Source organism: Equus quagga, chromosome 11 (genome assembly GCF_021613505.1).
Source record: "Equus quagga isolate Etosha38 chromosome 11, UCLA_HA_Equagga_1.0, whole genome shotgun sequence".
Taxonomy (NCBI): domain Eukaryota; kingdom Metazoa; phylum Chordata; class Mammalia; order Perissodactyla; family Equidae; genus Equus; species Equus quagga.
The window spans coordinates 98,559,092-98,586,577 of record NC_060277.1 but is presented as its reverse complement, the minus strand read 5'-3'; the positions used below and the strand labels follow the sequence as shown (position 1 = coordinate 98,586,577).

Below are 27,486 nucleotides of genomic sequence, written 5' to 3'. Positions count from 1 at the left end.
GCTGTTTCGCTGTTGTTAATGATACCTTTAAGGCATTTAGCAATGCTTGCCTAGAAAAGAATTGAATGCTATTCTTTCGAAACCTCATCTTCATCTGGGTGGCTTTGAAGAAAGCATGTGCCTCGCTTGGCATTAGTCACATGAAATAAGACATTCAGCTTCATCCACAAAGTCTGTAACATCCATCTGTATCCTGTGGATTGTTCTATACTCATCTATCTCAGACGTGTCTGCCCTTTCTTCAAATGCTTGTATTGACAGGTAGACCTGTAATTTCTATGACTAAGATATAGTTTCCATAGCCTGCCGTATCATAACAGGTTTGTGTTGGATTAAATTTGCCTAAAGACAGATCTCTTTTTTTCTCTGACCTTAAAGCAAAGGATAATGAAAAATAAGTAGTAGTTCCTAATTAGGTATTTAGGTCAAAGAGACATTTTCAAAGTTAAAAGTATTTGTTCTAAATGATAGTTTAAATATACTTTTCCAAAGACCTTTAGTTGGCAGCTTTTCCCCCTCAAATATTAGTACTGGTGTAGGAATTTTTTCTGGATTTTCTATTTTAAAAAGAGCTTCTGTTGTTCATTCTTGTTCTATTCATGGCACCTGGATATTAATATATGTTAATGGCATGATTGTGTTTTTCCTGAAGTGAATATGAAGAAGAAAGAAAACTTTCCTTTAGATGTCATACTTGGATTTTAGTTAGTTGGTGTAAGACTGTTTTCTTTTCCTTTTTAGGTTGCAAACATGTTAAAGGCATCCTGTTATATGGGCCCCCAGGTTGTGGTAAGACTCTGTTGGCTCGACAGATTGGCAAGATGTTGAATGCAAGAGAGCCCAAAGTGGTCAATGGGCCAGAAATCCTTAACAAATATGTGGGAGAATCAGAGGCTAACATTCGTAAACTCTTTGCTGATGCTGAAGAGGAGCAAAGGAGGGTAATGTTAATATAAACATAATTTAGTAAAAGTTTGTCACTTATATGGGGAAGGAAATCCAGAGTTGTGGTGGAAAACTTGTTACTGTGATCTATATTTTGAAAAACTTGCAGGTAAAATTTATTTAGTACCTAGTTTATGTATATCACTGAATCAGGGATTATGGGGGATTTACATGATGTGAGCAGATGTCATTATCCACATGTTCACAATACAAAGAGGGATGATTGTATAAGCTAAAGATTTTTCAAAAACAGATCGTGAATATGTTTTGAAGTGACACTTTTATTTCACATTACTTCCAGAGACTTGAACTCATTTATCCTTTGGAAAAGGGGGAAATTAAATCCATAAAGAGACTTGTAGAATTATGTATATGCAAGGTCCATGTGTAGAAAGCTAGCTTACTTACCACCAAGTCAGCTCACTTGCAGAATGACAGGTATGAGTTGTTAGGTCTCAAAGAAAAGCTTAATTTGGGTCTTAGAAAAAAATTAAATTAAAAATCAAATCAGAGTTTACTAATTGTGATGCTTAATTTTGTGTGTCAATTTGACTGGAACATGGGATGCCCAGACATTTGGTCAAACATTATTCTGGGTACGTTTATGAGAGTGTTTCTGGATGAGATTACTATCTGAAGCAGTAGACTGAGTAAAGCAGATTGCTCTCCCTAATGTGGGTGGGCCCCATCCAATCAGTTGAAGGCCTGAAAAGAACAAAAAGGCTGACCCTTCCTTGAGTAAGAGGGAATTTTTTTCCTGTCTGACTGTCTTGAGCTGAGATCTCAGTTTTTTCCTGCCTTCAGACTCAAACTGAAACATTAGTTCTGCCTGGATCTTGAGCTTACAGGTTTTTGGACTGGAACTACACCATTGGCTCTCCTGGGTCTCCAGCTTGCTGACTGCAGACCTTGGGACTTGTCAGCCCCATGATTGTGTTAGCCAGTTCCTTATAATCAATCAATCAATCAATCTCTATATATAGTTAGATAGATCTATGTAGCTGTATGTCTAGATATCCATTTTTAGGTGACCAATTGGTTTTATCCATATAGAGCTATATATATGTATATATATATCTCCATCTTATTGGCTCTGTTTCCCTGGAGAACCTTAACTAATATTAACATTTATTTCATTGACACAAAGTTTAAAAACAATGCCATAGGATTCCTGGTTCTGGCAATACAGTAGACTAGGTAGCCTAAAAACCTTTCTTCTGCTACACTTTCAAATGCTGGGTAAAATATAACTAAAATCATTGTAAATGCATAATTGAGCTCTCAGGAAAGAAAAGGAAATCTCCAGAAGTGAAAAGGAAACTGGAAATTACAGTGGTAAAGATCTGAGCTACAGCTTTTGGTTTTGGTAGTATATGAGTTTAGGTTTTAGCATCCACTAGGGGGTAGAAAGTGATCTCTTGAACCCATTTAACGTATAGACTAGGAACTGGAACCTTCAAAGGGATTGTGTCCTCAATGAAAAGAGTAGACTGGAAAATATCTGCCTACCAACACAGAGAAATAACAAAAACATTTAACTATCTGCCTGGGTTCTGGAGTAGAAGCTGGGGCATCTCCCATGGGAATTCTAAACCCTGGATCCTTGACTCATGCTATTTAGGATGTGGAAAAAAAAATTATACACACACACACCCACCTATGTGGTGTGGGGCTCTGAAGCTGAGAAATTAATTTAAAAATTAATCCTGGGCTAATGATACCATCAGGTTGTCAGATATAAGGAAACCCCAAGGGATACTACAACAGTCCTGGCCCCAAGAGATTCTCAGAGGGAAAGCTAAAATAACTTCAAGAAATGGAAAATGTAGACCTCAAAACTTAAAGGTCAGCAACTAGGTTAAACTTTAAATAAGCTAATAAGTTTCAGCCGAAGAGAGAAATGATAAACAAATTATAAACAAAACAACAGATTAGAAATCATTCAGAATTTAGCACAGAGAGATAAAGAGATGGAAAATATGCAAGAGAAGTTGAGATAACAGAGTTAAAATGGGAAGTCCAAATAGAAAGAATAGTATAGAGGCAATATTCAAAGAAAGAATGGCTGAGAATTTTCTAGAATTGATAAAAAACATAAATACTCAGATTCAGGTCACTATGAGCCCAAATAGGATAAGTAAAAATTAATTTATATCTGGACCCTTTGTAGTGAAACTGGAGAATGCCAAAGAAAAAAGAGAAACATCTTAATATCAGCAAAAAAGAAGTGATGATGACAAACAAAGAGATGCCGTTACATTGACAGCAAACTTTTCAACAAGAGCAAGAGATAATAGAAAATAGTAGAGTAATATCTCCACAGGGCTAAGTGAAAATAGCTGTCAACTTAAAGTTTTATACCCAGCTCAATTCTCATTCAGGAATAAGAGTGAAATAAAGACATCTCTTCAGGCAGAGGCTAGTAGAATTAACTAGTCACAGGTGTTTGCTGGAAGATTGTGATGCAGGATGTACTTGAGACTGAAGGAAATTGAACCCAGAAGGAAACAGTGGATGCAAGAAACAATGATGAGCAATGGAACTGTTGAAACCAAAGGTAAAATCTGGGACTTCTACTTCTGGTAGTAGCAGATGGGGTAAATTGAATCGTGCCTGCCACTGAAGACTATCAGAAAAGCTCAACAAAGTGTTTTAAAATTTTTTGCTTGAAGGCTTCAAAGAGCTTACAAGATCTAGGAGGAGAACGGGGTCCCAGAAAAAAAGGTCCTAGTGTATGGGGTCAGTGTTCCTCTGGAGATATTAGGCTTTTCTGGAGGGAGCTGCTAAACAGCTATGCAGCCGTTTTGACAGGCTAGTGGGCCTAAGCGGGACAGAGATTAGAGCCCATGGCCCACAGAGAAGAGATACCTGATGAACATGCCTCATTTTGAGTTGAGACCCTGAAGGGCTGCACCATAGGAGCAAGGGTTAACTAAACTAGACATGCTCTTCCAGAGGCTGCAGGTCGGCTTTGAGTCATATCATTCTCTAAAATTAGATTGGTGCCCACAGACATCTGGCAGAATTGTAGATCCCTCCTGGAGAAAGGTAATACTGTGCAGGGCCACAGATTATTCCTGTAGTTTGCAAATGTAGTGTCTTATTTATAAACAAAAGCAATCAGATGCACAAAGACATAAACAACATGAACAAAGAGAAACAAAAGATAATAGAAATTGGGCCTTCAGATATTGGAATTCTCAGATACAGACTTTTAAAATAACTGTGCTTATCATGTTTGTAAGGGAGGAAGACATTTCCTGTACCCACTTGAGTTCCTTCTGGCTGGGCTACAAATTAAATTCACATGAGATGGAATAACAGGAGAAAATTAAACAAAGCTTTATAATATGTATACATGGGAGAGACTCAGGAATACTGAGCAACTCACCAAAATGGTGGAGGTTCTCCTCTTAAATACCATCTTCAGCTGCAAAGGAGGATGTTAAGGTTGGGGGGAGTCAGTTGTGGGAGATTACCAGAAAAGTACAGGAAGCAAGAGTAAGGTTATTATGCAGATTTAAGTCCTTGCCTTCAGCATTGATAAGAGTATTTAGAGATAAGGTTATCCCCCCTTCTTCCTGGTACAAAGAAGGAGACACCTTTACAGATGGAGATTTCCCTTAGAAATATAAATATCTCTTACAAAGGGTAACTTCTACTTGTCAGAGTCTCTTTCATGTCTGCAGTTTTTAAAAGTAACCAGCCCGAAATAATCATCATGCCAAAGAGACATATCTTGGGGTGGCCACTTCCAATCCCCTACATGTTCAAGGAGATAAAATTGAGACAAGATTGAGAATTTTGTCAGAGCACCGAAACTGTTAAAAAAATATCAAGTGGAAATTCCAGAAATGAGAAATTCAGTAACTGAAATTAACTCAAGTGCATGGATTTAAGCAGCAGATTAGACACATCCACAGAGAGAATTAGTGAACTGAAGATGTTAGGTGAAGATAACCAGAAACAAAGGATGAAAGGAATGAAGAGACAGGAAAAATACTTTGAGAAGGTCTAGTGTATGTATTTAAAGTTCCAGAAAGTCAGGAGAAAGAAGATGAGGCAAAAGCAATATTTGAAGAGAAAAGAGTTTAGAACTTTCTTTCTAAAACTGATGAAGAACAGCAATTCCTAGATTCCAGAAGTACAGTGAACCTTAAGCAAGAGAAATAGCAAAGAAGTCTACACCTACAGATATCATTGTTAAACTGCTGAAAACTGAAAACAAAGAGAAAAATCTTAAAAGCAGCTAGAGAAAAAAGAAGGATTACTTTAAAATAAGTAACAGTTAGCTGGCAACTGTCTTCTCAACAGGAATGATGGAAACCAGAAATCAGTTCCATGCCATTTTTTAGGAGCTAAAAGAGAATAAGTGTCAACTTAGAATTTTATATCCAGTAAATGGATAAATTGTCATATAAATATACAGTGGAGTTCTACACAGTAATAAAAATAAACAGACTATGGTTATACACAGTTGTGAATCTCACAGCTAAATACTGAGGAAAAGAAACCAGACAAGAAGGAATACATACTGTATGATTCCATTTCTATAAAGTTCAACTAAAGTATAGTGTTTAATGATGCATACTTAGTTGGTAAGCTATAAAAGAAAGTGAGAATTACTGTAAAAATCAGACTGTGGTTGCCCATGGGGAATGGTTGGGGAGGGGTGTTGGGGAAGGGTTGTGAGGAGGCGTCCCCAGGAAGCTGACACTGTTCTGTTTCTCATTATGGTTATGTGAATGTTAATTTCAAGTCAATTCATTGAGGCATGCATTCACATTTTGTGAACTCTCCCTCTATGTGTGCCATACTTCCCAAAGTTTAACAAAGGTAAATTTAATAAGCATTCACTGTATAAAACAACAAGGATAATGATAAATATGGGTTTTTTTTAAGGATAGAACTAAAATATGGAACAAAACATATGGGAAGTGGATTAAATCCATGTGAGATCCTTGTGTTATTTGGAAAGAAGATGGTAATGTTAATTAACATAAAACTTTGTCAAATGTGTATGTGAAAATTGTGTATAACTCTCAAGCTTTCCGAAAGCATGAGGAGGAACTGGGGAAGGAATAAAGAAAACTCAAATACTTTAAAAGGCGAGAAAGGAATCATAAGACTCAAAGAAAATGTGAAGATACTGAAAATGTAACTTAAAAAAAAATTCACTTACAGCAGTCAGAATGATAAGTACCTAGGATTAAATTGAATAGGAAAATTAAAGGAGAAAATTATAAACATTTTTGAAAATATTTTTCAAGAGCTAATAAACGGTAAGATAGAACATGTTCATGTGTGGGAATACTCACAATATCATAAAAATGACAGTTCCTGCTGATATCAATCTGTAAATTCAGTGCTTTTCCAATCAAGTCTAACAGGGTTTTTTTTTGAAATTTGACAGCTTGATTCTGATTTTTTTTTTGATTCTTGAAGAGCCATGAAAATTCTGAAGAATAATGAAGACTTATTTTATCAGATATCGAGACTTACTGGAAAGCTGTCGTAAATGAGAACAATAATATATACTCACAAAAACAGACCAAGGAAACAGAATAGAGCACAGAAAGAGCTTGCTATATGAAAAGTGAGGTTGCCAATCAGAGGGGGAAGAATAAGCCATTTCATCTTTGGCTCTCTGTTTGGAAAAAGATAAAATGCAGTCCCTATCTCATATCATACAGAATTGCAAAGTGGATTTGCAAAAAACAAAACTAAAACTTACAAGAGAAAACATTTTTAGAAGAAAAGTAAGCAAAAATCTTTTAAGAATTGACTCTAGGGAAGAATTTCTTTATTAAGATATAGAAATCAAATCCATAAAAGATAAAAATATTAATTTGGCTACATTAATATAAAGAAAATTCTGTCTTACAAATTACACTAAATACAAATCTCTTAAACTAGAGAAGATATTTGCAAAGCATATAATCCACAAAGAATTGGCATCTTCTATAGTAAATTCTCTGTAATAAGTAAGAAAAACACAAACACAATTTAAAAAAAAAACTGACAAAGGATGTGAACAGGCGGTTTTCAGAGGAAGACTCCAACTGAAGATAAGCAAATGAAAAGATGCTCAGGAAAATGCATGATAGGAGACATTGTTTTATAAACAACCTGGTAAAATTTACAAAGACTAGTAACAGTAAAAGTTGTGGAGAAACAGGGCCTCATGTACATTACTAATCATAGCATGTATAAATTAGAAGAAGATACCAAGTGGGTGATATCTTATGGATTAATTTGACATCATCTTACAAAAATGAAGATGCCCAAACCCCATGACCTATGAGTTCTACTTCAAGACAGCAACCCTGGAGAAATACTCTTGCACTTGTGCATAAAATGACGTGTACCAGGATGTTGATTGCTGCACTATTTGTAATGGGGAAAAAGTAGAAACATCTTGATTCTTCCTCAGTAGGAAATGGTATATCTTACAAACATTAAAATGAACAACAGATTTACATGGATCAATATGAGTAACACTCAGAAACATAATAACATCAAATATATATATTAATCTAGTAAGCTTAACTAAATCTAATTTACCCTGTCATTTCCTACTTTTTCATAGTTTTGTTGACGGTAAAAATAAATTTTAAACATTGCCATTATAACAACCCTTTTAATGCTTCAAGTCTGCTCTTGGGTGCTTAATTGGTTCAGTTTTACACAAGGTAGTTTTCTCCCCTGCTTCCTTGCATCCCGTTAAGTTCTTGTTCATGTTCCAGTCTCGGCCATCTCAGCCACATGGGTTCTAGCAGGCATGCTTCCTGTTGGATTGGTGCAAGTCTAATAACCGATCTCAACTCTTCAGACAGTCCCAGAAGCAGTTCAGTTTTACAGGTCATCCTTAATACTACAATATTTCCTGCCTCGAGTATCTTTTTAACATACAGTATACCAAGAAAAATAGTCATCACCATTTACTATCTGGGTTGAAAGAACTCTCTTTAAAAATTACTTTAAAGTTATTTTACAAATAATTTACGAATGTAAGAATAAAAGGAAGTGAAAGACTATGCAATTATTTAATAAGAGCTTAAATATAGCAAACAATTTTTATTTCATATTTTCCCGGTTTTAAACAGACACACACACACACATATATACATAAACATATATATACACACATATATATAACCAAAATTAGCAGAAACCTCTGAATGTAACTAACTGTTCATCACTTGTCATGCATGAACTTGAACATACTTATTCTAAATTTCAAATACATCTGTAATACATTCTAGCTTATCATTGCCTCTGGTTCTTTTTTTTTTTTTTTTTTTTTTAATTTTTTTAAGATTGGCCCTGAGCTAATATCTATTGCCAGTCTTTTTCTTCTTCTTCCCCCCGAAGTCTCCCGGTACATAGTTGTATATTTTAATTGTAGGTCCTTCTAGTTATAGTGTGTGGGACGCCGCCTCAGCATGGCTTGATGAGTGGTGCTAAGCTGGTGCCCAGGATCCCAACCTGCAAAACCCTGGGCCGCCGAAGCAGAGTGCACACCCTCAACCATTTGGCCATGGGGCCAGGCCCCTGGTTCCTCTTCTTATGCTTGCGTTGTCAAGACACAATACTTGAAGAATTTTTTTTAAATCCTTGGCTCATAATTTTGTTGAAGAGAGGATGGTCACAAAAAGCTCCATAATTGCAAAACATTTTTTTATTTTTAGATTTATATATACTTTTTAGAATAGTCAATCAAATTTTTTAATGTCTTTATCATCTGTTTCTTCTGGTCATCTCTTTGATACCAGCCTTCAGCACCTGTCTAACTTAAAAACTATATCAAGGAAATTTTGATGCACAAGTGAAATAAAAACATGAAAGAATACTGTCGTGTGTCCTTTTAGAAAAATGAGATGGCCTAGTTTCTTGTCACAAAGTATTGTACAATGAAGACTTTTTGTTGAATAAGTAATTGTATAAAAATGCTCTATTTTCTTTTTGTCCTTAGAAATATATTTTTCATTCATTCTTGAATTTGAGAAAATTTATGTAAGATAGCATCATCTGAAGGCACATAGTCTGAGATTTTACTTATAATGATAAATTTCACCATCTTCATTAGTCTCAAGTGCTGCTATCTCATGCTTTGCATTTAACTTTGGATTCATCTAATAATTGTGAAATATCTTCCTCTGTCAATTTTGTTTTCTTTGCCATTATGGCCAGGAAATTAAAAAATCTGACTTCTCAATTGTGTTCAATTAAAGCTCGAATCAGGCAAAAGTAGATGGTGTCTCCAGACTTCTTTTATACCTTCTTGAAAGGTGAGACAGAACTTTGGGCAACACAATAAGAAAACTGAAGGATGATGTCATAGTGATATTTATTTCACTATTGCATCATTCTTCTAAGCAATTTCATCATTCTTGCATTTTCTTATTATTTTAATCTTAGCATTGTTGGGAATAATTGATGAGTAATGATGACGTAATTTCTAGAATATTGAAATAGCATAATAGATCTTAGATCTATAAAAAAGATCCAGTGGACCCATATGGTAATTGCAAGTTAGAATGAGTTTTATTCTATTTTTTAAAATATATTTTCCTTTCTGTTCTGTGGAAGACTTCTAAGAAAGAAAAAACTCTTGAGATATCTATCTTTATAAACAGTTAAAAGTGCTCAACAGAGAAACGTAAAAAGTGAAGTTGTGTCTAATGGACCCTAATGGTATACTGAGGATTAAACACTAGGTGCGGGTGAGCTACAATGCCCTATAACGAAGCATTTTATAAAATCTGTTGTGATAGTTTCCACATGGCTGCAAAGATGTCTTTGGTGCTGTCTTTAAACTTGCAAACAGTTTAAATATGACACTATTAATGATAAAACTGAGTTGGCAGAGACTTTCTAGGTAGATATTAATCATAGCCAGTCTTTGCAGTTACACCTTTCTCAATCCTTACATCCAGAAGTAGCTTGATATATTCAGCTAACGACCCCGTGGAAGGTTTTATGTGTTGCATAATAAAGACAAGCATCACCTCTATGATTCTGGACAGTCCAGGCTAACAGAGATGAACACTTGCATATAGGTCACACTAGTTAAATATAGAACAGCTGTTTTGAAGGCTGTTGCCAGGGGCTCAACAGCATCAGCTCTGTTTCTATGGGGGAAGACTTTGCAGAGCTAGAAGCCAGTGAACTGAAGAAGCTTGCATTGTGGAAATTTAAACTCTTTGGGAAAGGGTTTATTGATGATTCAGCTATGTTAATCTGTGAACATTAATCTTGACATCCTCCTTACCTAATTCCTAATTTATTGCTATAAGAACTTGCCTTTATTTAAGTAAGACGCCTGTAAAAATTGATGTTATTGTACTGACTAGGTTGGAGGAAGGGACTTGATGACAGGTCACGAGATTAGTAAGGTTCTGAAAAGGCCAGAATTGTACTGAATTATGTTTAGGACAGATTGCTCCTGTGATCATTTAATCAAACACAGTGTTGTTATTGTCTCTGGCTTCCCTTCCACATAGATGATTTTTGAGGTTGGACTGAGAAGGAAGTCGTGACTCCAGTGGCAACATAAGGCACATTCACAGCAAAATTCATACATTATAGCAGCTTTTTGTTTCATGCTGTATTGGTAGACAACCTTGAATTAAAATGTCTTTTAAAAATAACGTAGATCCTTTTGTAGTTCATAAGCGTGATGATGGGGATTCACACTATTGTGTGAGATGTGCCCCCCTCAGCCATTGTGACAACATCGGCACATTACCCATCTGACATGAAAGGGAAAAAATAATAATAAAAATAATGTAGAATCTCACAGTTTTTCAGTTGCAAACAGGAATGTCCTTGTTTTGGACTGAAGATGGCAAGAATTAATATCCTACTATATAGATATGTTTGCAAAGCTAAGGTTGTAGTTCTGATTCCTCATTCTCAGTCTTTTCTACAGATAGAAAGATGAATAGTTTTTGGTGTTGAATTTTTTTTAAGCAGCAAGCTGATTATTGAACAGATCAGACATCTGTTCAATAAATATGATATTGAGAAATTGTTAATTTTTTTCAGATTTGAATTTAGATTTTAAAACATTTGTAGAAGGAGAACAATTTGTATGTAATGTTCATTAAAAAAACCCCTAAATTTTAGAAACTTTGATGAACACATGACTATCATCTTGCATAGAATTGCATTAAAGAATGAACAATAATCCAAATATGCATAATAGAGTGTAAGTATTATAAGATATTTTGTCTGTTTTTTTACTTATTAAGAAGTAAAACTGACTTTTTGGTGTACAATTTTATGAATTTTAACACATGTATAGATTCATGTAACCACCACCAAAATCTAGATACAGAACGTTTACCTCACCCCCCAAAATTCCCCCATGTTGTCCCTTTATGGTCATTCTCCTTTGCTAATAATTCCTGGTAACTACTTACCTGTTTTCCATCCCTATGGTTTTGTCTTTTTGAGAAAGTCGTATGAATGGGATCATAGTTGGTCACCCTCTACGTAGTTTTACACAGTATGTAAAAACTCTCTTACAGATTCTGTTTACCTCATTTATGTACCATTATTTCTCACTTACCTTCCAACTCCATACTTCTCCTTGTTCATCCTAAAGTCAGGATTAAAATCATCTTACATAAAGAGCATTCTCCTTTTGCAAATCCTTTGGTGATCTTCTCTGTTTCAATAGAAAGGCCTGCTTCTGGATTTTATTCCCTGTTGTGATAGTACTGTAAGTTCTGTTTATTATCCCTATTATAGGACCCTGATTGCCTCTGAGCCTTTTGTTCAGGTGACCCTCCATGCTTCTAAATTCTTATCTGTTAGGCCCTGTCTCTCTCCTTCTGTATGTCTTTGTTCAGGAAGAAATTCTCACACACAAAAACAAGTACACCTGTTAGTAAGGAGGACACAAAGTTCTATTTGTAGACGATATGATTGTGAACCTAGAAAATTCAAAAGAATCAACTAAAAAATCTTAGATGTTATAAATAAGAGAGTAAAGTAGCCAGATATGAAATAAATATACAAAAATTAATACAGTTTCTTCATACATATTGTTTCTGAAATATAATGGAAAAATTCCATTCACAGTTGCAAACAAAAAACATAAATACTTAAGAATCTTTATGAAGAAATTTATATGACAGAAACTACAAAACTTTATTGGGAGACATAAAGGACTTGACTAATTGGAGAGACATATTCTTAAGAACTGAAGATGTTATAAAGATATTAGTACTTCCTAAACTAATTCAGAGATTTAATCTAATTCCAGTCAAAACTGGTAATAATCTAGCATACATAAAAATATAAAGCCTGAAAAAAGTGCCATCTCAATCAATGAAGAAAGGATAATTTAGTCAACTGGATTGGGTCAGTTAGTTAACTATTTGAAGGAAAATTACTTGGATTCTTACTTTACTTGTAAAAATAAACTCCAGATAGATTAAACAATTACATGTAAAGTAAAAATTTGAAAGAGAAGAAAATATAGGTGACCATCAGTGTCTGTAATGGGGGAGGGTTTTAAGGGTAAAAGTAGTGGAAAACATCATAAAAATAAAAATTGATAATGTTGGCTATTTAAATGGTAAAAACACAATTTTAAAAACCCTTCCATTTATCAAAAATCTACCATAAATAAAAGACAAATGGCAAACTGGGATAAAATATTTAAAACAAGTTTAATAATATATAAGTAATTATTTTATAAATCCATAAGAAAATTTCTTAAATCCTAGCAGAAAAATGTGCAGAGGATATGAACAATTAATAAAAGAAAAATTACCAATGGTAAAAAATATGATTTAAAAAAGTGCCAGTCTCTTCAGTAATTAGACAAATACCTTTTAAAAATAATTTAAAAATACCATTGTTCATCTATCAAGTTGGAAATTATTTTTTAAATTTTTCTAATATTCATTGTGAAGATATATCAAGATATGCACTGTCATATACTGTGGTGAGAAATAAAGTATAAAACCTTTCTGGAAAAGTATTTGACAGCTTATTTCAAGGGCCTTAAAATACTCAACATACCTTTTAACCTAACAATTTGCCTTCAGGAGGTAATCATATATATTGTCAAGGATTTGAGTATAAAAATGTTCGTTGCAACAACATATATAATACTAAAAACTTAGACATTCTTGAATATTTGAAAGTAAGGAATTGCTGTGCAGTAGGGGAGTTAAACTGTGAAATCAGTCACACAAGGAGGTATTATGGAGCCATTAAAAACCGTAGTGTATAGTTGTATTTATAGGCATGGGAAAGCATTTAAGATAATATCTGGACTGAACAAGAGGATACAAGCTATTTAGATAGCATCAAGTTAATAATATTAGTTGTTTCTAGCTAGTTGAATTTTGGGTGACTGATTTCTTTACGTTTTTTGGTATTTTTCCAAATTTTCTCTAATGATCATGTATTTTGTAATTAGAAACGAAAATAACAATTTTAAATTGTTTTCAAATAACAGTGTTCAAGAGAATATAAGATGTGGAGAGTTTTTTAAGTAAAATAAATTAAAAGTACAGAAATAAATCTGCGGAATATTAACAGCATTTATCTTTATGGAGTATAATACATTTTTGGCTTATTTCTATTTGTTTTACAACTTTTGCTCAGTAAACATGTAATACTTTTATAATAAAGTGAAAAAAAAGACTCTTTTAAAAAAAGATTATATCCTTGCCAGAGTTTTAATGAATACCAACCATATATAATCCTGAATCTCACTATGCCCATCATTTATCCGTATGTTGTCATACTTAGGTTATGTTCATTTTCACCTGTTTTGTTTTGTAAATCCCTAATGTTCTTTGTTATTAATAAAAAAGAAAATTTATAGAGTGCACTTCCCCCTTTGGTTCCTAAGAAGAGACTTCATTATCTAAATTGTTAGAAGGTCCATGTTAACTTAACCTAGTGAATTATTAGCCTTTAAAAGTATTTGCCTCTATTAAAGGTTCAAAATATGTAAACTAATTTCTTTTAATGATGACTCTATATCCAATAAACTAAAACAGAAATCATGAGGCAGAAGAAACAGCACCCCCTCCACTGTGTTCTTTTTATAAACTGTCTCTCTGTTCTCACTTTACTGTTAAGAAGTAATCTTTCCATATGATATAACTAAATATGAATCAGATTCATTTCCTTCCCGCATTTGCCCAATTCCCAGTTGATCTCTGGATGGACTTACCATTTAGCTGTATAATATGACAAACAAATGTTAAACCTACTGATTCTAGGGCAGTCCTTTCACCAAAACTCAGGGAAAATGGGAGGGAGTTGCCATTCACTGACTTAAGAAATGGATCTGATAAGTGCAAGAGTTCTTTCAAATAGTGAAATAAGAAATGTATGTAAATGAACAGTTAGTTATTTGATGGCCTCTTCACTTTCATCAGCACATAACATGTATTTTTGTTTTATGGTTATTAGATATGAGGTTCTGGAATGCCTTTTCAGTTTCCAGAATTCTGAGAATGCAGTTCCAACACCTTTGAGAGGGCAACAACTGTGGTTATACTTGATATATTTATTAGTCAAAATGGAGCAAAGTCAATCTGTGGAAAGCTTTGTTTTGCTTTTTTGATTAGTTTGTTTAATAATATATTCAAATTATGACCTTTAATATAATTTTTTCCCTTATTAGCTTGGTGCGAACAGTGGTTTGCACATCATCATCTTTGATGAAATTGATGCCATCTGCAAGCAGAGAGGGAGCATGGCTGGTAGCACAGGAGTTCATGACACTGTCGTCAACCAGTTACTGTCCAAAATTGATGGGGTAGAGCAGCTGAACAACATCTTAGTCATTGGTATGTTTGCTTTAAGAAAACTACTATGATTTCAAGAACATTAGACACAGAGGTTCTGAATTAAGATCTATGTAGGTTGTAGTTACACTATTTTGCCAATGTTTCCAAATTAGAATCAAGTGATATTAAAGAGTTTGACTATTTTAACGTCTAACCTTAATAGAACAAATAGAAGATGGGTTTTAGTGACTATGGCTTTAAGCTTATAGCTCACAGATGAAAAGGCAGCACGATGTGATGCGTGGTTTTCAGTCTGGTCCTGTAGGCCTCCAGGGTCTCTGAGGGCCGAGGAGTGAGCTTCAGATCACGCATCCGATTATAACTTCTTCTTTTAGCTGTTTTATGTACTGAGCTTTTCTTAACATGGCTTTTGAAAAAAAAAAAAACATGAAACTTCTTGTGTCTGTGAAGGTTGAAAACCATTGGCCTACGAGAAAGGGAAGGGGCTTTGGGATCAGACAGATCATGTTCACATTGCCTCTCTCTCGCTTTGACAGGTTACCTACCCTCTCTGAACCTTAAATCTTCTTTTTAAATACTTGAAGTTTGCATTACATTTATGTTTCATTGGCTTGTACAGTAGTGAAATTCTAAAGCAAAGTCTCTAGGTATTCTCGTTAGAACAGATCAAGAACGAATGATGTGGGGGAGGAAGGTGGGCAAAAGTGATGATTAGGCTCACACGTGAGGGGAGGTGGTGAACATGATGCAATCCAACAGAATTCGAAATATATTATGATGTGCATCTGAAAAAAATGAATTAATAAAAAAATGATCAAGTCCCATGTAGAAACAAAAAAAAGAACAAATGTTGTTTTTATTTGAGAATAATTGGTTTTCTATTGACTTTTCTATTTCCATTTCTACTGACTTTTATAAAATGTCCTCTTAGCTTATCAGGGAAATTACTATTCTTACATATACTTAAGGGACATTTTATGTTATTTTTGAACTCTGATCATTGGTATGTTGTTTTGGTTTAACATCCATGCTCAGGAATGACCAACAGACCAGATCTGATAGATGAGGCTCTCCTTCGACCTGGAAGACTGGAAGTTAAAATGGAGATAGGTAAGCAGATCTGTCACTGAGGGGGCGCGCGGGCATGTTTAGAGTTCATTAGCAGGAGCAAAGTCATATAACTTAATGTTGTTAGAAAAGTTGTATATCATGAGACGCAGATGTTTACATGCTTCAGTACCTATAAGAGAAGCATTAGGATTAGAATAATCTCCATTTTATTTTCAATTTTATCAGGCTTACCAGATGAGAAAGGCCGACTACAGATCCTTCACATCCACACAGCAAGGATGAGAGGGCATCAGTTACTCTCTGCTGACGTAGACATTAAAGAGCTGGCTGTAGAGACCAAGAATTTCAGCGGTGCTGAACTGGAGGGTCTGGTGCGAGCAGCACAGTCCACTGCTATGAACAGACACATAAAGGTCAGTAAGAGCAACCAACAGATGAGGAGTCTGCAGCCCTGTAAATCTCTGCCAGTATTCTTTCTCTTCCCATTCAAGCATACCAAGGGCTAGGGTAATGCTAACTTTTGACGAAGAGACATGGTAAAAGAAATAGGAATTTAACTGTCAACTGCTAAATCTTCAGAGTAACCAGAAAAAAGGTAATGGTGTCATCTGCCCCATGGTAACTTCTGACACATCTACCTTAAGTTGCCACCATCTGATAACAGACATGTGAAGATGAAGATTTTGCAGAATTTTCTTAAGTCTTATCGTGTGGAGTTGTAACATGTCATAGAAAGTTAGATTTTCTACATGCTAGAACTATGGGGGCTGCTTCATTCAGCAAAAATACCTGCTGTTTTCAAGGTATTAAGCTGGAGACACAAAGATAATAAAACAGACCTCTTCCTTCAAGGAATTCAGAGTCAGGGAAATGGACATGTTTGCAAATTAGTACAATAATGTGATTGATACTGTGGTAGAAATACATACCAGGATACTTTTATTTTGGTAAATAAAGCTTGATAAAGTGCATTTGACCCTTTACCATTCCTTCTTCTCTTCAGGTTTCACCCGTAGATAGATGACTCCCAGAAATTTGTCTCATCTTTTTTTTTTTTTTTAAGATTTTATTTTTCCGTTTTCTTCCCAAAGCCCCCCGGTACGTAGTTGTATGTTTTCAGTTGTGAGTCCTTCTAGATGTGGTATGTGGGACGCCGCCTCAGTGTGACTGGATGAGCAGTGCCATGTCCACGCCCAGGATCCAAACTGGCAAAACCCTGGGCCACGGAAGTGGAGCGCGAGAACGCAACCACTCAGCCACAGGGCCGGCCCCCATCTCATCTCTTGAGAGCATCTTTCTCCCACTTTCAGATGTATACTAAACACCTCCACCTGGATGTTTTATCGGGTCTCGGATTTAATATTCCAAAACAAAACTTGCTATTTCTTTCTGTCTTTTTTCCCCCCCCCGTTTCCTTCCTGCTCCTATCTCCTTGTTTATCCCAATTTCCCAGGCTTAAAATTTCAGGATTCTCTTTGATTCCTACCACTCTGCTGTGTCCTACATCAAGTTATTTGCCAAATTTTGCCTGTTCTGTGTTGGTAGTATCTTTCATTTCTCATTGCCATTACCTACCTTCTGTTTGATCAGTCTTCCTATTTCATACCATTCTACCCTTAAGAAACTTTCAGTGACTCACCATTGTCTACAGAACAAAGTATAAACTTCTTAGCCTGGTCTTTAAGGTCCTCTTTGATCTTACTGTAAACTGGCCTTTCAAGATGTGTTCCCGATTGTGCTCCATACACTTTAGCCAAAGTGAAATAGTCACCGGTCATCAGATATTAGCTTATTTTTTCACTTCTCTGCTGTTGCTATTTTTTTTCCCGCACTTCACTGAGAGCCTTTACTCTCTGTGTTTACATATCTTTTCAATATCTGGTTCATATGCTGCTACTTTCTTCAAACTTTTTCTGATTCTCCCGTTTGAGAATGATGTGTTCTCTTTCTCCTTGAAACGGTTAAGTATCATTTATGATACCTTCAGTTGACTTTGGTTGCAAATGTATTTATTTAGCACTTACTATATGCCAGACACTATGCTAGGGGTTAATGCTACAACTGCAAAGGAGTCAATTGCCTGTCCTTGAGCAGCTCGCAGTCTAATCCTCCACATGCAGTCATAGAAAGTATATGCAAGGTAAGGAAGTGAAAATGTGTCGGATGTGGTCAGCTTGTCAGCAGAGACAAACAGGGGAATTTCTGGGTAGATGTACCTCTTGGTGGGGTAGGGCATTTTAAGTAGAAGGAAAAACATACGCTAAGGAACACAGACACAGAATAGCATGGTGTGTTAGGGTATTCAGTATTGCTTCAACATAAAAGGTAGGGGAGGGGAGGTAGAGAGAGACATTGTGGGGGATAAGTCAGGAGACTAAAGAGGGATGGAACACAAAGAGGCTTTTATACTGTTTGAAGAAGTATGGACTTCTTTTCTGTGAGTAGTGCTAAGCCATTGAAGAGTTTTAAGAATAGCAGCGACAGTGTTAAAACATAAGCTCGCTCTGGCAGCTGTATCGAGTGGAGTATTTAGGGGAGTGGAGCTGGCGACGCAAGAGAGGGGATACAACAGTTCGTGTAGTATAACAAGTCGTGCAGGAAATAATAAAAGCTGAACCATTAGGTTGAGTATGTCCTAGTTGTTTGGGTACCTCCTATCAGTGGCTCTAAACCAACAGTCAAGAGTCTAAACCAAGAGCTGCTCTACCCCATGAATTTATTTACTTTATTATTTATTTATTTTATTTTTTTATTTTACTTTTATTTTTATAAATTTATTTTTGGAACACAACCGCACCCATTCATTTACATGTTGTCAATGGCTTCTTTCGTGCTACAGTGGCAGAGTTGAGTATATTTGCAGAGCCTGCTGCATGACCCACAAAGCCTAAATATTTACTGTCTGGCCCTTCAGAGAAAAAGTTAGTCAACCCCTGTTGTAGCCTTTAAGTCTGTGTCTTATTCATCTCTGAATCTCCCACAGTATCTCAAATAAGTCTAAATGCTGAGAACATGGTAGATGGTTAGTGAATATTTTTTAAATTAGTAAACTGATAGACGTTTCTGAATCAAACTGTATTCATAGGTCATAAATTCCCTACATACTAGAAGTGACTTTGTTCTACCTCAAAAGTGCCATACTGGAGGAAGCCACTTTGGACAGTATGGTAAGAAAAACCTCTTTAAAATACTGGATACCCAGTGGGAGGAGGCTACTAGTACTGCTGCATAAAAAAAGAAAGAATGCCAAAGATCTGGGTAGTATGAGAATATAGTATTGGATGCTTTAGAGAATGGATCCACTCATTTCATTCATTCATTCTTTCTCCTTGCCATGAGAAATGTCTTAGTAAGAAGTGATGGCGACTTCAAAAAAGAAATTGTGTAAATGGTGTGAAAATTGCTCCCCACCATCCTAATCTTTCACTTCAGACCACATCAGTGCTCTTGATATAATCCACAAAAGTTTATTAGTTATCAGATTTTTCAAATGCATTAGCCACCAGATTTTTCTCTTATTTAGTCATTTGTCATCTTTACCACCATAATCTTATCCCAAAATGCCTCTAAGCCATTGTCTCACTAAGAAACCTGCTTTCTTTAAGCATGTATTGGGTTTATCTACACATGAGGCAGTGAGGAATGGTGGAAAGATCATGGATTTTATAGTCACAAAGGGTGGTTATGCATTACAGTTATTTCACTTTTTTGTTTCTGATCTGTCAAGGGGAAATAACTACCTATTTCATCAGGTTTTTGTGAAAATGAAATCAAATACTGTACGTGGAAGTACCTTACAAACTATATAAATGTTAGTCATTTCCATTTTTGTTATTATTGGCTGATTTGAGAGGATACCATAGACATCCTTTTCAACATCTGACTTTTCAGTTTCTGACCTTTGTTGACTATTTGCAGTTATAATTTTTTTAATTATAAAGCTAAAATATTAATTACCACTGTGCAGAATATATTATCTTTCAAATTTGCAAGTAAGAAGTAGTGCAAATAGTGGACATTATTTTCCTCACTTTTTCCGTGTGGTTGAATTATCTTTAATTTAAACTTCAGGTGATGCATATTGACTTGTGATCAACTCCTTTTATACCAAATAACTTTATTTTTTACAGTATCTGTGGAATACCTAATGCAAGGGACTCTGTACATATAAAGGAAAGATGTCTAAGAAACTAGCTTCACCCCCCAAAAAGAAATAGTACTAACATTTATTTCCTTTTCTGCATTTTTAAAAACTGCATTGTCAGGAGGTCTTTAAAATGTAGTTAGTTGATCACTAACTTTTTTTTTTAAGATTTTTTATTATTTTTTCCTTTTTCTCCCCAAAGCCCCCCGGTACATAGTTGTGTATTCTTCGTTGTGGGTTCCTCTAGTTGTGGCATGTGGGACTCTGCCTCAGCGTGGTCTGACGAGCAGTGCCATGTCCGCGCCCAGGATTCGAACCGACGAAACACTGGGCCGCCTGCAGCGGAGCGCGCGAACTTAACCACTCAGCCACCGGGCCAGCCCCTGTCAGGAGGTCTTTAAACACTGTTTTCCCAGCAAGACTCCTCATCCGGTGAACAAAAGGCATACAGTTTTAGAGTTCCCATTGCTGTAGATGTTCATAGTTTTAGTAGTAGAGATTGATGAATAAGTATGTAATTTGAAACTTAAGATTTAAAATTTTTAAGGAACTTATACCCAACATTCAACTGTTTGTTATGATGCTCTTTCTTTGTATTATAAAAAGCCACTATTAGTATTATTTTGCTTCCTTTTTAAAAGACGTAGGCTTAAACAGAGTCCAGTGGACTAAACTAGTCTTCCCTGTGAAACTGTTTTTTCAGGTTTTCTGAGACAAGTGGAAAAATCCAGTCATAAACACCTGATGTTCATGTCATTTGTACTTGAGCCCATGTTTGTGGTCAACTAAAATTCATGTGACATTTGGTTGTTTTTATCTTGAAAGGAATTTCTGCTTCAGGTAGAAAAGATTCATAACCCAAATTTCTTCTACTCTAACCTATTATAAGGAAATAAATTGAGGACCCACACACAAATACTTGACAGCTGAATCAAAGCTCTGATTTATGTTTGCAGAATTTCAATAAAATTATTTCTTATTTGTATAGAATTTTGATTGATTAAAGTCATTCTACCCTTAATTTAAGAGGAATGATAAGAACTTTGAAAGGTCAGATTTAAAAGGTTATGAAATTTAAGGGTGACCACTTGATATTTGCTGGTGTTGAAATACAAGTTTATTAGTTTCTGCAGGTATAAGGTGAAAGATGTTGCCTCTTCTATATTGATTAGCCATTATAAATAAAATGAAAAAATTGCACTAATTCAGACAAATGAGAAAAGGTTTCTGAATGAGCAAAAATTGAGAATTGTAGATTTTTTAAGATTTTATGATTTTGATAAAATAGTAAAAAGTTAAGAGAAGTCCTTAGAAAACATATTTTAATGAATAGACAGGAATAATTTACAATTGTAATATTGATTGTTTATAATTAGCTAATTTCTAAAATTCCTGGAGTGCCTAAAATCAATTTATTGTAAAATAACTCTCCCCCAGCCATCATAATTCACTTTTTTTTTTAAAAAGATTTTATTTTTTTCCTTTTTCTCCCCAAAGCCCCCCAGTACATAGTTGCACACTCTTCGTTGTGGGTCCTTCTAGTTGTGGCATGTGGGACGCTGCCTCAGTGTGGTCTGACGAGCAGTGCCATGTCCGCGCCCAGGATTCGAACCAACGAAACAGTGGGCCGCCTGCAGCGGAGCGCGCGAACTTAACCACTCGGCCACGGGGCCAGCCCCCATCATAATTCACTTTTAATTCATTGAATGAGTCCTTTCCTGATAGTAAAAAGACAAGTTTCACACCAGCTTCAGTCCTGAAATCTGTCATATTTTTTGGCAAACACTGAAATATAGACAAGATTTTCCCTTCATATTGCTATATGTTTTTATCATTTGATTTCAGTTTCACTATAAGAGGAAATCAAAATACAAAAAAAGTTATAGTAAAAGCTTAGGGCTGTATAGAGAGGTGAGGCAGGTAGCTTCATTGGGGTTTTAATATGATTCTGTCAGAGCTCACTTCACTTTCACCTGAGAGTTTACACCTTTTAGATGTGTCAAAAAGTTTTAATCAGACTTTAAAATCTTTATATAAGATTACCTGGAAAACTAAATCGTATATCTACCCTTAATTAAATTACCCTTATTCTTAATTTAAAAAAACTTCCAGGCTTATATACAGATAAAGTGATTGATAATGGGTATGATAAAAGGAGCTAATATATATAAACATACTTTATAAACTGCAAAGCACTGTAGAAATTTATATATTAAGAACAGAGCATCATAATTCTTTCGTGGAGTTTGTGTGTTTCCTGTAACACCATTTCCTTTTTTTTTTTTTTTTTTTTACTTAGAAATGTCAAATACATGTGATTAATATTTATTGAATGGCTAATATGTGCCAATGAAAGCCCTATTAAGAATTTAAATGCTAATTGTCTCTTTATGTAGGTAGAATATTTTGTCTATTTAAATGTTACTTGTTAACTTTCTTTTTAAAAATATAGAAATCATACATGAACACATTCTCTTTGTAGAAGACTCAAGGATTCTAAAGTATATTGGGAAAAGTGGGAAAGACCTTTGCTGACACCCTTTGCCTTTCCCTCTCCAGAGGTCACCAGCAGTTGGGATATACCTTTATAGTCTGTTTCCTTCACATTTTCATTCATATACATATGTGCTTTAAAAAACAAAAACATCAATGGAATTGTACTGCAATTTATATTTTTCCCTTGACAATTTGTCTTGGATAGTTTTCCATATTAGTATATTTAAGTCTTCACTATTTTGGACAAATGCATAGTATTCTAGAATATTACAACATAATTTAAAATGTGAGATCCATAAGGGCAGGAACTTTGTTTTACTTGCAGGTATGTCTCTAGCGCCTAGAACAGTGCATAATACTGTTAGGAAAATGCTCGCCTGTGCTCCCTGTGTACATATGAGAATCATTTTCTAGGGTAGAAATAGCCAGATGTATTTTTGAAGACATGGTTACGTCTGTCTTCTAGTTTCTAGTGTTACCATGAGAGGTACCATGCCAGATTTCCTCTGGTTCCTTTGCAGGGTAACCTGTTTTTGTCTCTCAAAAATATTCTTGGACTTTCTCTTTATCTTTGGTGCTCAGAAAGTTTACAACAGTGTGTCTAGACAGATGTGGGTTTCTTTTCATTTAGCCTCATTGGCATTCATTGAACACTTTAAACTGCAAAGACATACCTTTCTTTAGCAGTGGAAAAATTTTTTTCTTCTGTCTTATTGTTTTTTCTTTATCATTCTTTCTCTTTTCTCCTTCTGAGACTCCTCTTAGATCAGTGTTAAAACTTCTGGATATATCTTCCATGCTTTTTAACTTTTCTCTCTCACTTTCTGTCATTTCTTGAAATTTGGGACAGGAAGGAAGATAAATAAATGTGTTCTGTTTGCCATCTTGATCCAGTTTCCTGACACAGTTATTGTTATCCCATAAGGCTGACTTTTAAAAAAATGTCTATTTTGTTTGTCTCAGCAGTCTGTTCCTAAAGGAACATGACTCATGTTTTATAATAATCGATGGAAGGTTGATATTGCTTAACATACTTTTGTTTTGTAGTCAGATTTTTTTAAGCTACTTTTTAGGAAACTAAAGTACCATTTTAAAAATTAGACTCACTTGCCTTATGGTATTGGGAGTGAGCCCACTCGCATTAAAAAATGTGTTGGTGTCTCAATCACTCATCAGGTCCAGGCAGCTCCAAGTGCTGATAAAAGCCTTGATGCTTCTCCAGATGTCTGTTCTGAGTGTTAGCGCCAGGTGCAGTAGCAGAATATTTGCAGCTGGCACATCGATTCTCAAGTACAAAGTATGAATACAAGTGAAAGTTTTAGATCCTTAGTCTCCTAGAGTAATGGTCCTCGAACCTGATGGAGCATCAGAATTACCTGCAGCATTTTATAAAAATATAAGTGTCCGGACCCTCTGCTGGACTTGTTATATCAAAATCCTGAAGGGAGTGGGGCTGGGCACCTAAATAAGCTCTAAAGGCTCGAGAGGATATTCTGATGTGCAGCCAAGGATGAGAACCACTGTTCTTAAGAGACCGTCTGCATGTATTTTCTCCTCCTTTTGCCTCATTTTGAAAAAATGGCCGTCCAATGTTCTTTGGTACAGATGTGTCATAATTTACTTAACTGGTACTCTCTTGCTGGACATTTAATTTGCTTCCAGTCTTTTGCTATTCCAATATCCTGGTACATGTAACTTTGCGTACATTTGTGAATATATTTATGGGATAAGTTCATAGAAGTGCAGTTGTTCAGGCAAAGAGAATATATGTTTGTGAATTTGGGAGAGATGTTTTTTGTCTGCAAAATTATGCTTTTTAAGTCTTCAGGTGTTATTTCCTCGGCTGAAGATATGCTTAAATCTTGGAAGTCCTTAGATTTTGTTTTCATTTCTAATTAGGCCAGTACTAAAGTGGAAGTGGACATGGAGAAAGCAGAGAGCCTGCAGGTGACAAGAGGAGACTTCCTTGCTTCTTTGGAGAATGATATCAAACCAGTGAGTATGAATATTGAGTGATGTATAAGCCAAAAAACCAATAATAATTCAGGAGAAAAATAAGTGCCATCTCACCTAGTATTATGGAAGGTTATATCATATGTAGTTTTAAAAAATCAGAAAATCTCAGTATTGGAAGTGTCCAATATAAGAAACATCTGTACAGTAACTCTGATGGCAGTAACTAACCAATACTTACTGAAATATTTCTCATGATAGGAAAGTCACCATCTTATAAGGCAGACCATTCAATTTTGAGACTTTCTAATTATTAGTTCTTTATATTGAACTCAAATTAGTTTTCTCATTAGTTCTTATACAGTCTGAAGCTATGGAAACCTAAATTCATCCTAATTCATCCATCCTCCATATGTTAGTTATTATGATATTTAAAGTTAACTCTCATTTCTCTCTTTCTTTCCTCAACCACTTCTACAGCATGCCTTTTTCTTTCTCAATACCTCTAGTTCTTCTAACTGCTATAATTTCTAAGACTCTTCACAATCCTAGGTGGCCTTTAAGAAAAAGATGTCAGTTTTCTTAAAATGTACTCAAACCTCAACAGTCATAGTTGGAACTTTAGAATACAGTTTACGTTCATTAACCCATTTTCCTATAAAAACAACCACTAATGTTTGAGTAACCATTGTTTGGAGTCCTATATCAGTACAAAAACAAATTGTAGAAGGGCCTCTTAAAGAGCTGTGTATGTTTGTTTTTCTTTCCTAAATGGACCTCGGGTGTACAGAATTGGATTAATCTTAATCTTCAGTTCTTGACACACTGTTGTCATTAGTCCACAAGGTGTCTAGAATAAGATATGGTGTATGTAATTTTCTGGGACTTGCTATTTTATTACATATTTTATTACTGAGTCATCCAAATGATTTCCTGTAGCTGTACATCTTTCATTTTCATTGCTTAGTAGCATTCCATTGTGTGACTACCACAATTTATCTATTTTCCTATCATTGGGCATTTGGAATGTTACCAGTTTTTTGTTATTACAAATAAATGCTGCTATAAACATTCTTGAACGAGTTTCTCTTAGATATATATTTAGGAATAAAATTGCTGAGTTGTTGGGTATATGAATGTCCAGCTTCAGACTGAAGAATTTCAAACTGCTTTCCCAGTGTTGAATCAATAAACACTGTCCCCAAATGTAAAAGAGATCCTGTTACTCTGCGTCCTCTAGAACTGACACTTATTGTTAGACTTAATTTTTCCCCTTAAGTTGGATGTAAAATGGGATCTCATTTTGGTCTGGATTTGCATTTCACTGATTACTTATGAAGTTAAGCTTTTTTCCATATGCTTAATGGCCATATGAGTGTCCTCTGAAATGCTGTTCATGTCTCTTGCCTGTTTTTCTGTTGTATTGTTTATTCTTTATTTTTATTTGATATGTATAAGTTCTATATATATTCTTGACAATAATTATTTGTTGCCAGTATCTCCTTTAAAGACAAAAATCGATTTGTTTTAGCCCTGTCTACTTTATGACTATTGTGACTTTGAAATATAGAATAGTTACTTTCAAATGGAAATGGTTTAATCTTTTGCTGTTGTCATTTGTAAGAGTTACCAAAATATTAGAGCCCAGTCTAACTGATCTATTCCAAGATTTTCTAATGACAAATAATTTGAGACAATATGGATAGACCTTGAGGGTATTATGCTCAGCAAAATAAGTCAGAGAAAGACAAATGCCATGTAATTTCATTCATATGTAGAAGATAAATAACAACAACAACAACAAATAAACACATAGATACAGAGACAGATTGGTGGTTACCAGAGAGGAAAGGGGTAGAGGGAGGGTGAAAGGGGTACAGGGCTACATATGGTGACGGATGGAAACTAGACTTTTGCTGGTGAACACAATATAGTTTACACAGAAGTCGAGATACAGTGGTGTACGCCTGAAATTTATATAATGTTATAAATCCATGTTACCTCAAAAAAATTAAATCAAGTAAATAAATAATAATTTGGCTTCGAGGAAGGGGAAACTAAAATAACTTAAGTAAGTAATAACTTATTTTATTTATTCCAAGGGTCTAAAAATGAAATGACAGGATAAATAGGGAAGATTCATACATATTGTGTAGCCTGGTAGGGTCACTGTTTCCTGGTTCAGGCATCTTAAAGCTGCTGCTGGGAGGCTTAGAGTGTATACCTGAAATAATTAAAGACAAAAGCCAGCCAATCTACATATTTCCTACAACAGCCATTCAACCAGTATTTATTAGGCTCCTCCTTTATAACTTTTTACAGGACCACTGAATTTACCATATCCAGACCAGGGAATAGGACTTTCCTCTGTACTCAAGAATCAAAGGACTAATGTATGGAAGGACCAGAGAGTGGTCTGAAAAATGATTTGGTGGCAAAGTAATAGAGTAGTGAGACCACTGTATACTGTTTAGAGAAAGTATTACAAAGAATGACTTTCTGTGAGGTGCAGCTTCTAGAGAACTGTTACAATTATTCCGTATGTCACGTAATGAAAAATTGACTTTTTGAGGGATGTGATAATTTTTAAAAGTTTGAAATTCTCAAGATATGTGACTGCTATGTTACATTGGGTTGTATTTTCCTACTCATTTATTCTCCTGTAAACCTTATGAAAATACAATTCAGTTAAGTAACTAAGTACTAACGTTACTGACTACTTTTAGCAGCTGGTTTGTTGGGAGTTACAATTTAAGATTAGAAGTTGAAAATTAAGAGGGATGTGATTTAAGCTCCAATATATAGTGAGCACAAATAAAATTATTATATATAATAATTGCTTTTATTTCCTTTTTCTAACCCTTAAATCTTTTATTACAGCTGCTCATTTCTACCTCATTCTAAATCTTGTATTTACACATATATGCTCACCTTGGTGCCACTTATTTACTTAATGTTTTTGGTGCCATTTCAAACCTACCACCAAGCTGATGTAGACCTCCTCATTACCATTTCAAGATACCATACCAAGATTTCCTCATTACCATTTCATATTCCCATTTTAATCCATGACACGTACAGTCAGTG

The 27,486-nt window shown here is 35.1% G+C and overlaps 1 protein-coding gene and 1 non-coding gene across 2 annotated transcripts in view; both read left to right on the top strand.

The window, feature by feature from the left end:
• The window catches only part of NSF (N-ethylmaleimide sensitive factor, vesicle fusing ATPase), a 112,760-nt gene that overhangs the window by 46,188 nt on the left and 39,086 nt on the right, over positions 1-27,486 (top strand). Inside the window, exons 8-12 of the mRNA XM_046676850.1 lie at positions 742-941; positions 14,609-14,774; positions 15,771-15,845; positions 16,032-16,219; positions 24,346-24,441. Of these exons, the coding sequence (XP_046532806.1) occupies positions 742-941; positions 14,609-14,774; positions 15,771-15,845; positions 16,032-16,219; positions 24,346-24,441 (725 nt within the window). The remainder of the gene's footprint in view (positions 1-741; positions 942-14,608; positions 14,775-15,770; positions 15,846-16,031; positions 16,220-24,345; positions 24,442-27,486) is intronic.
• LOC124248008 (small nucleolar RNA U13) lies at positions 10,604-10,706 on the top strand. Its single transcript, XR_006890894.1, has one exon. It is a non-coding gene; the product is annotated as a small nucleolar RNA U13 (small nucleolar RNA).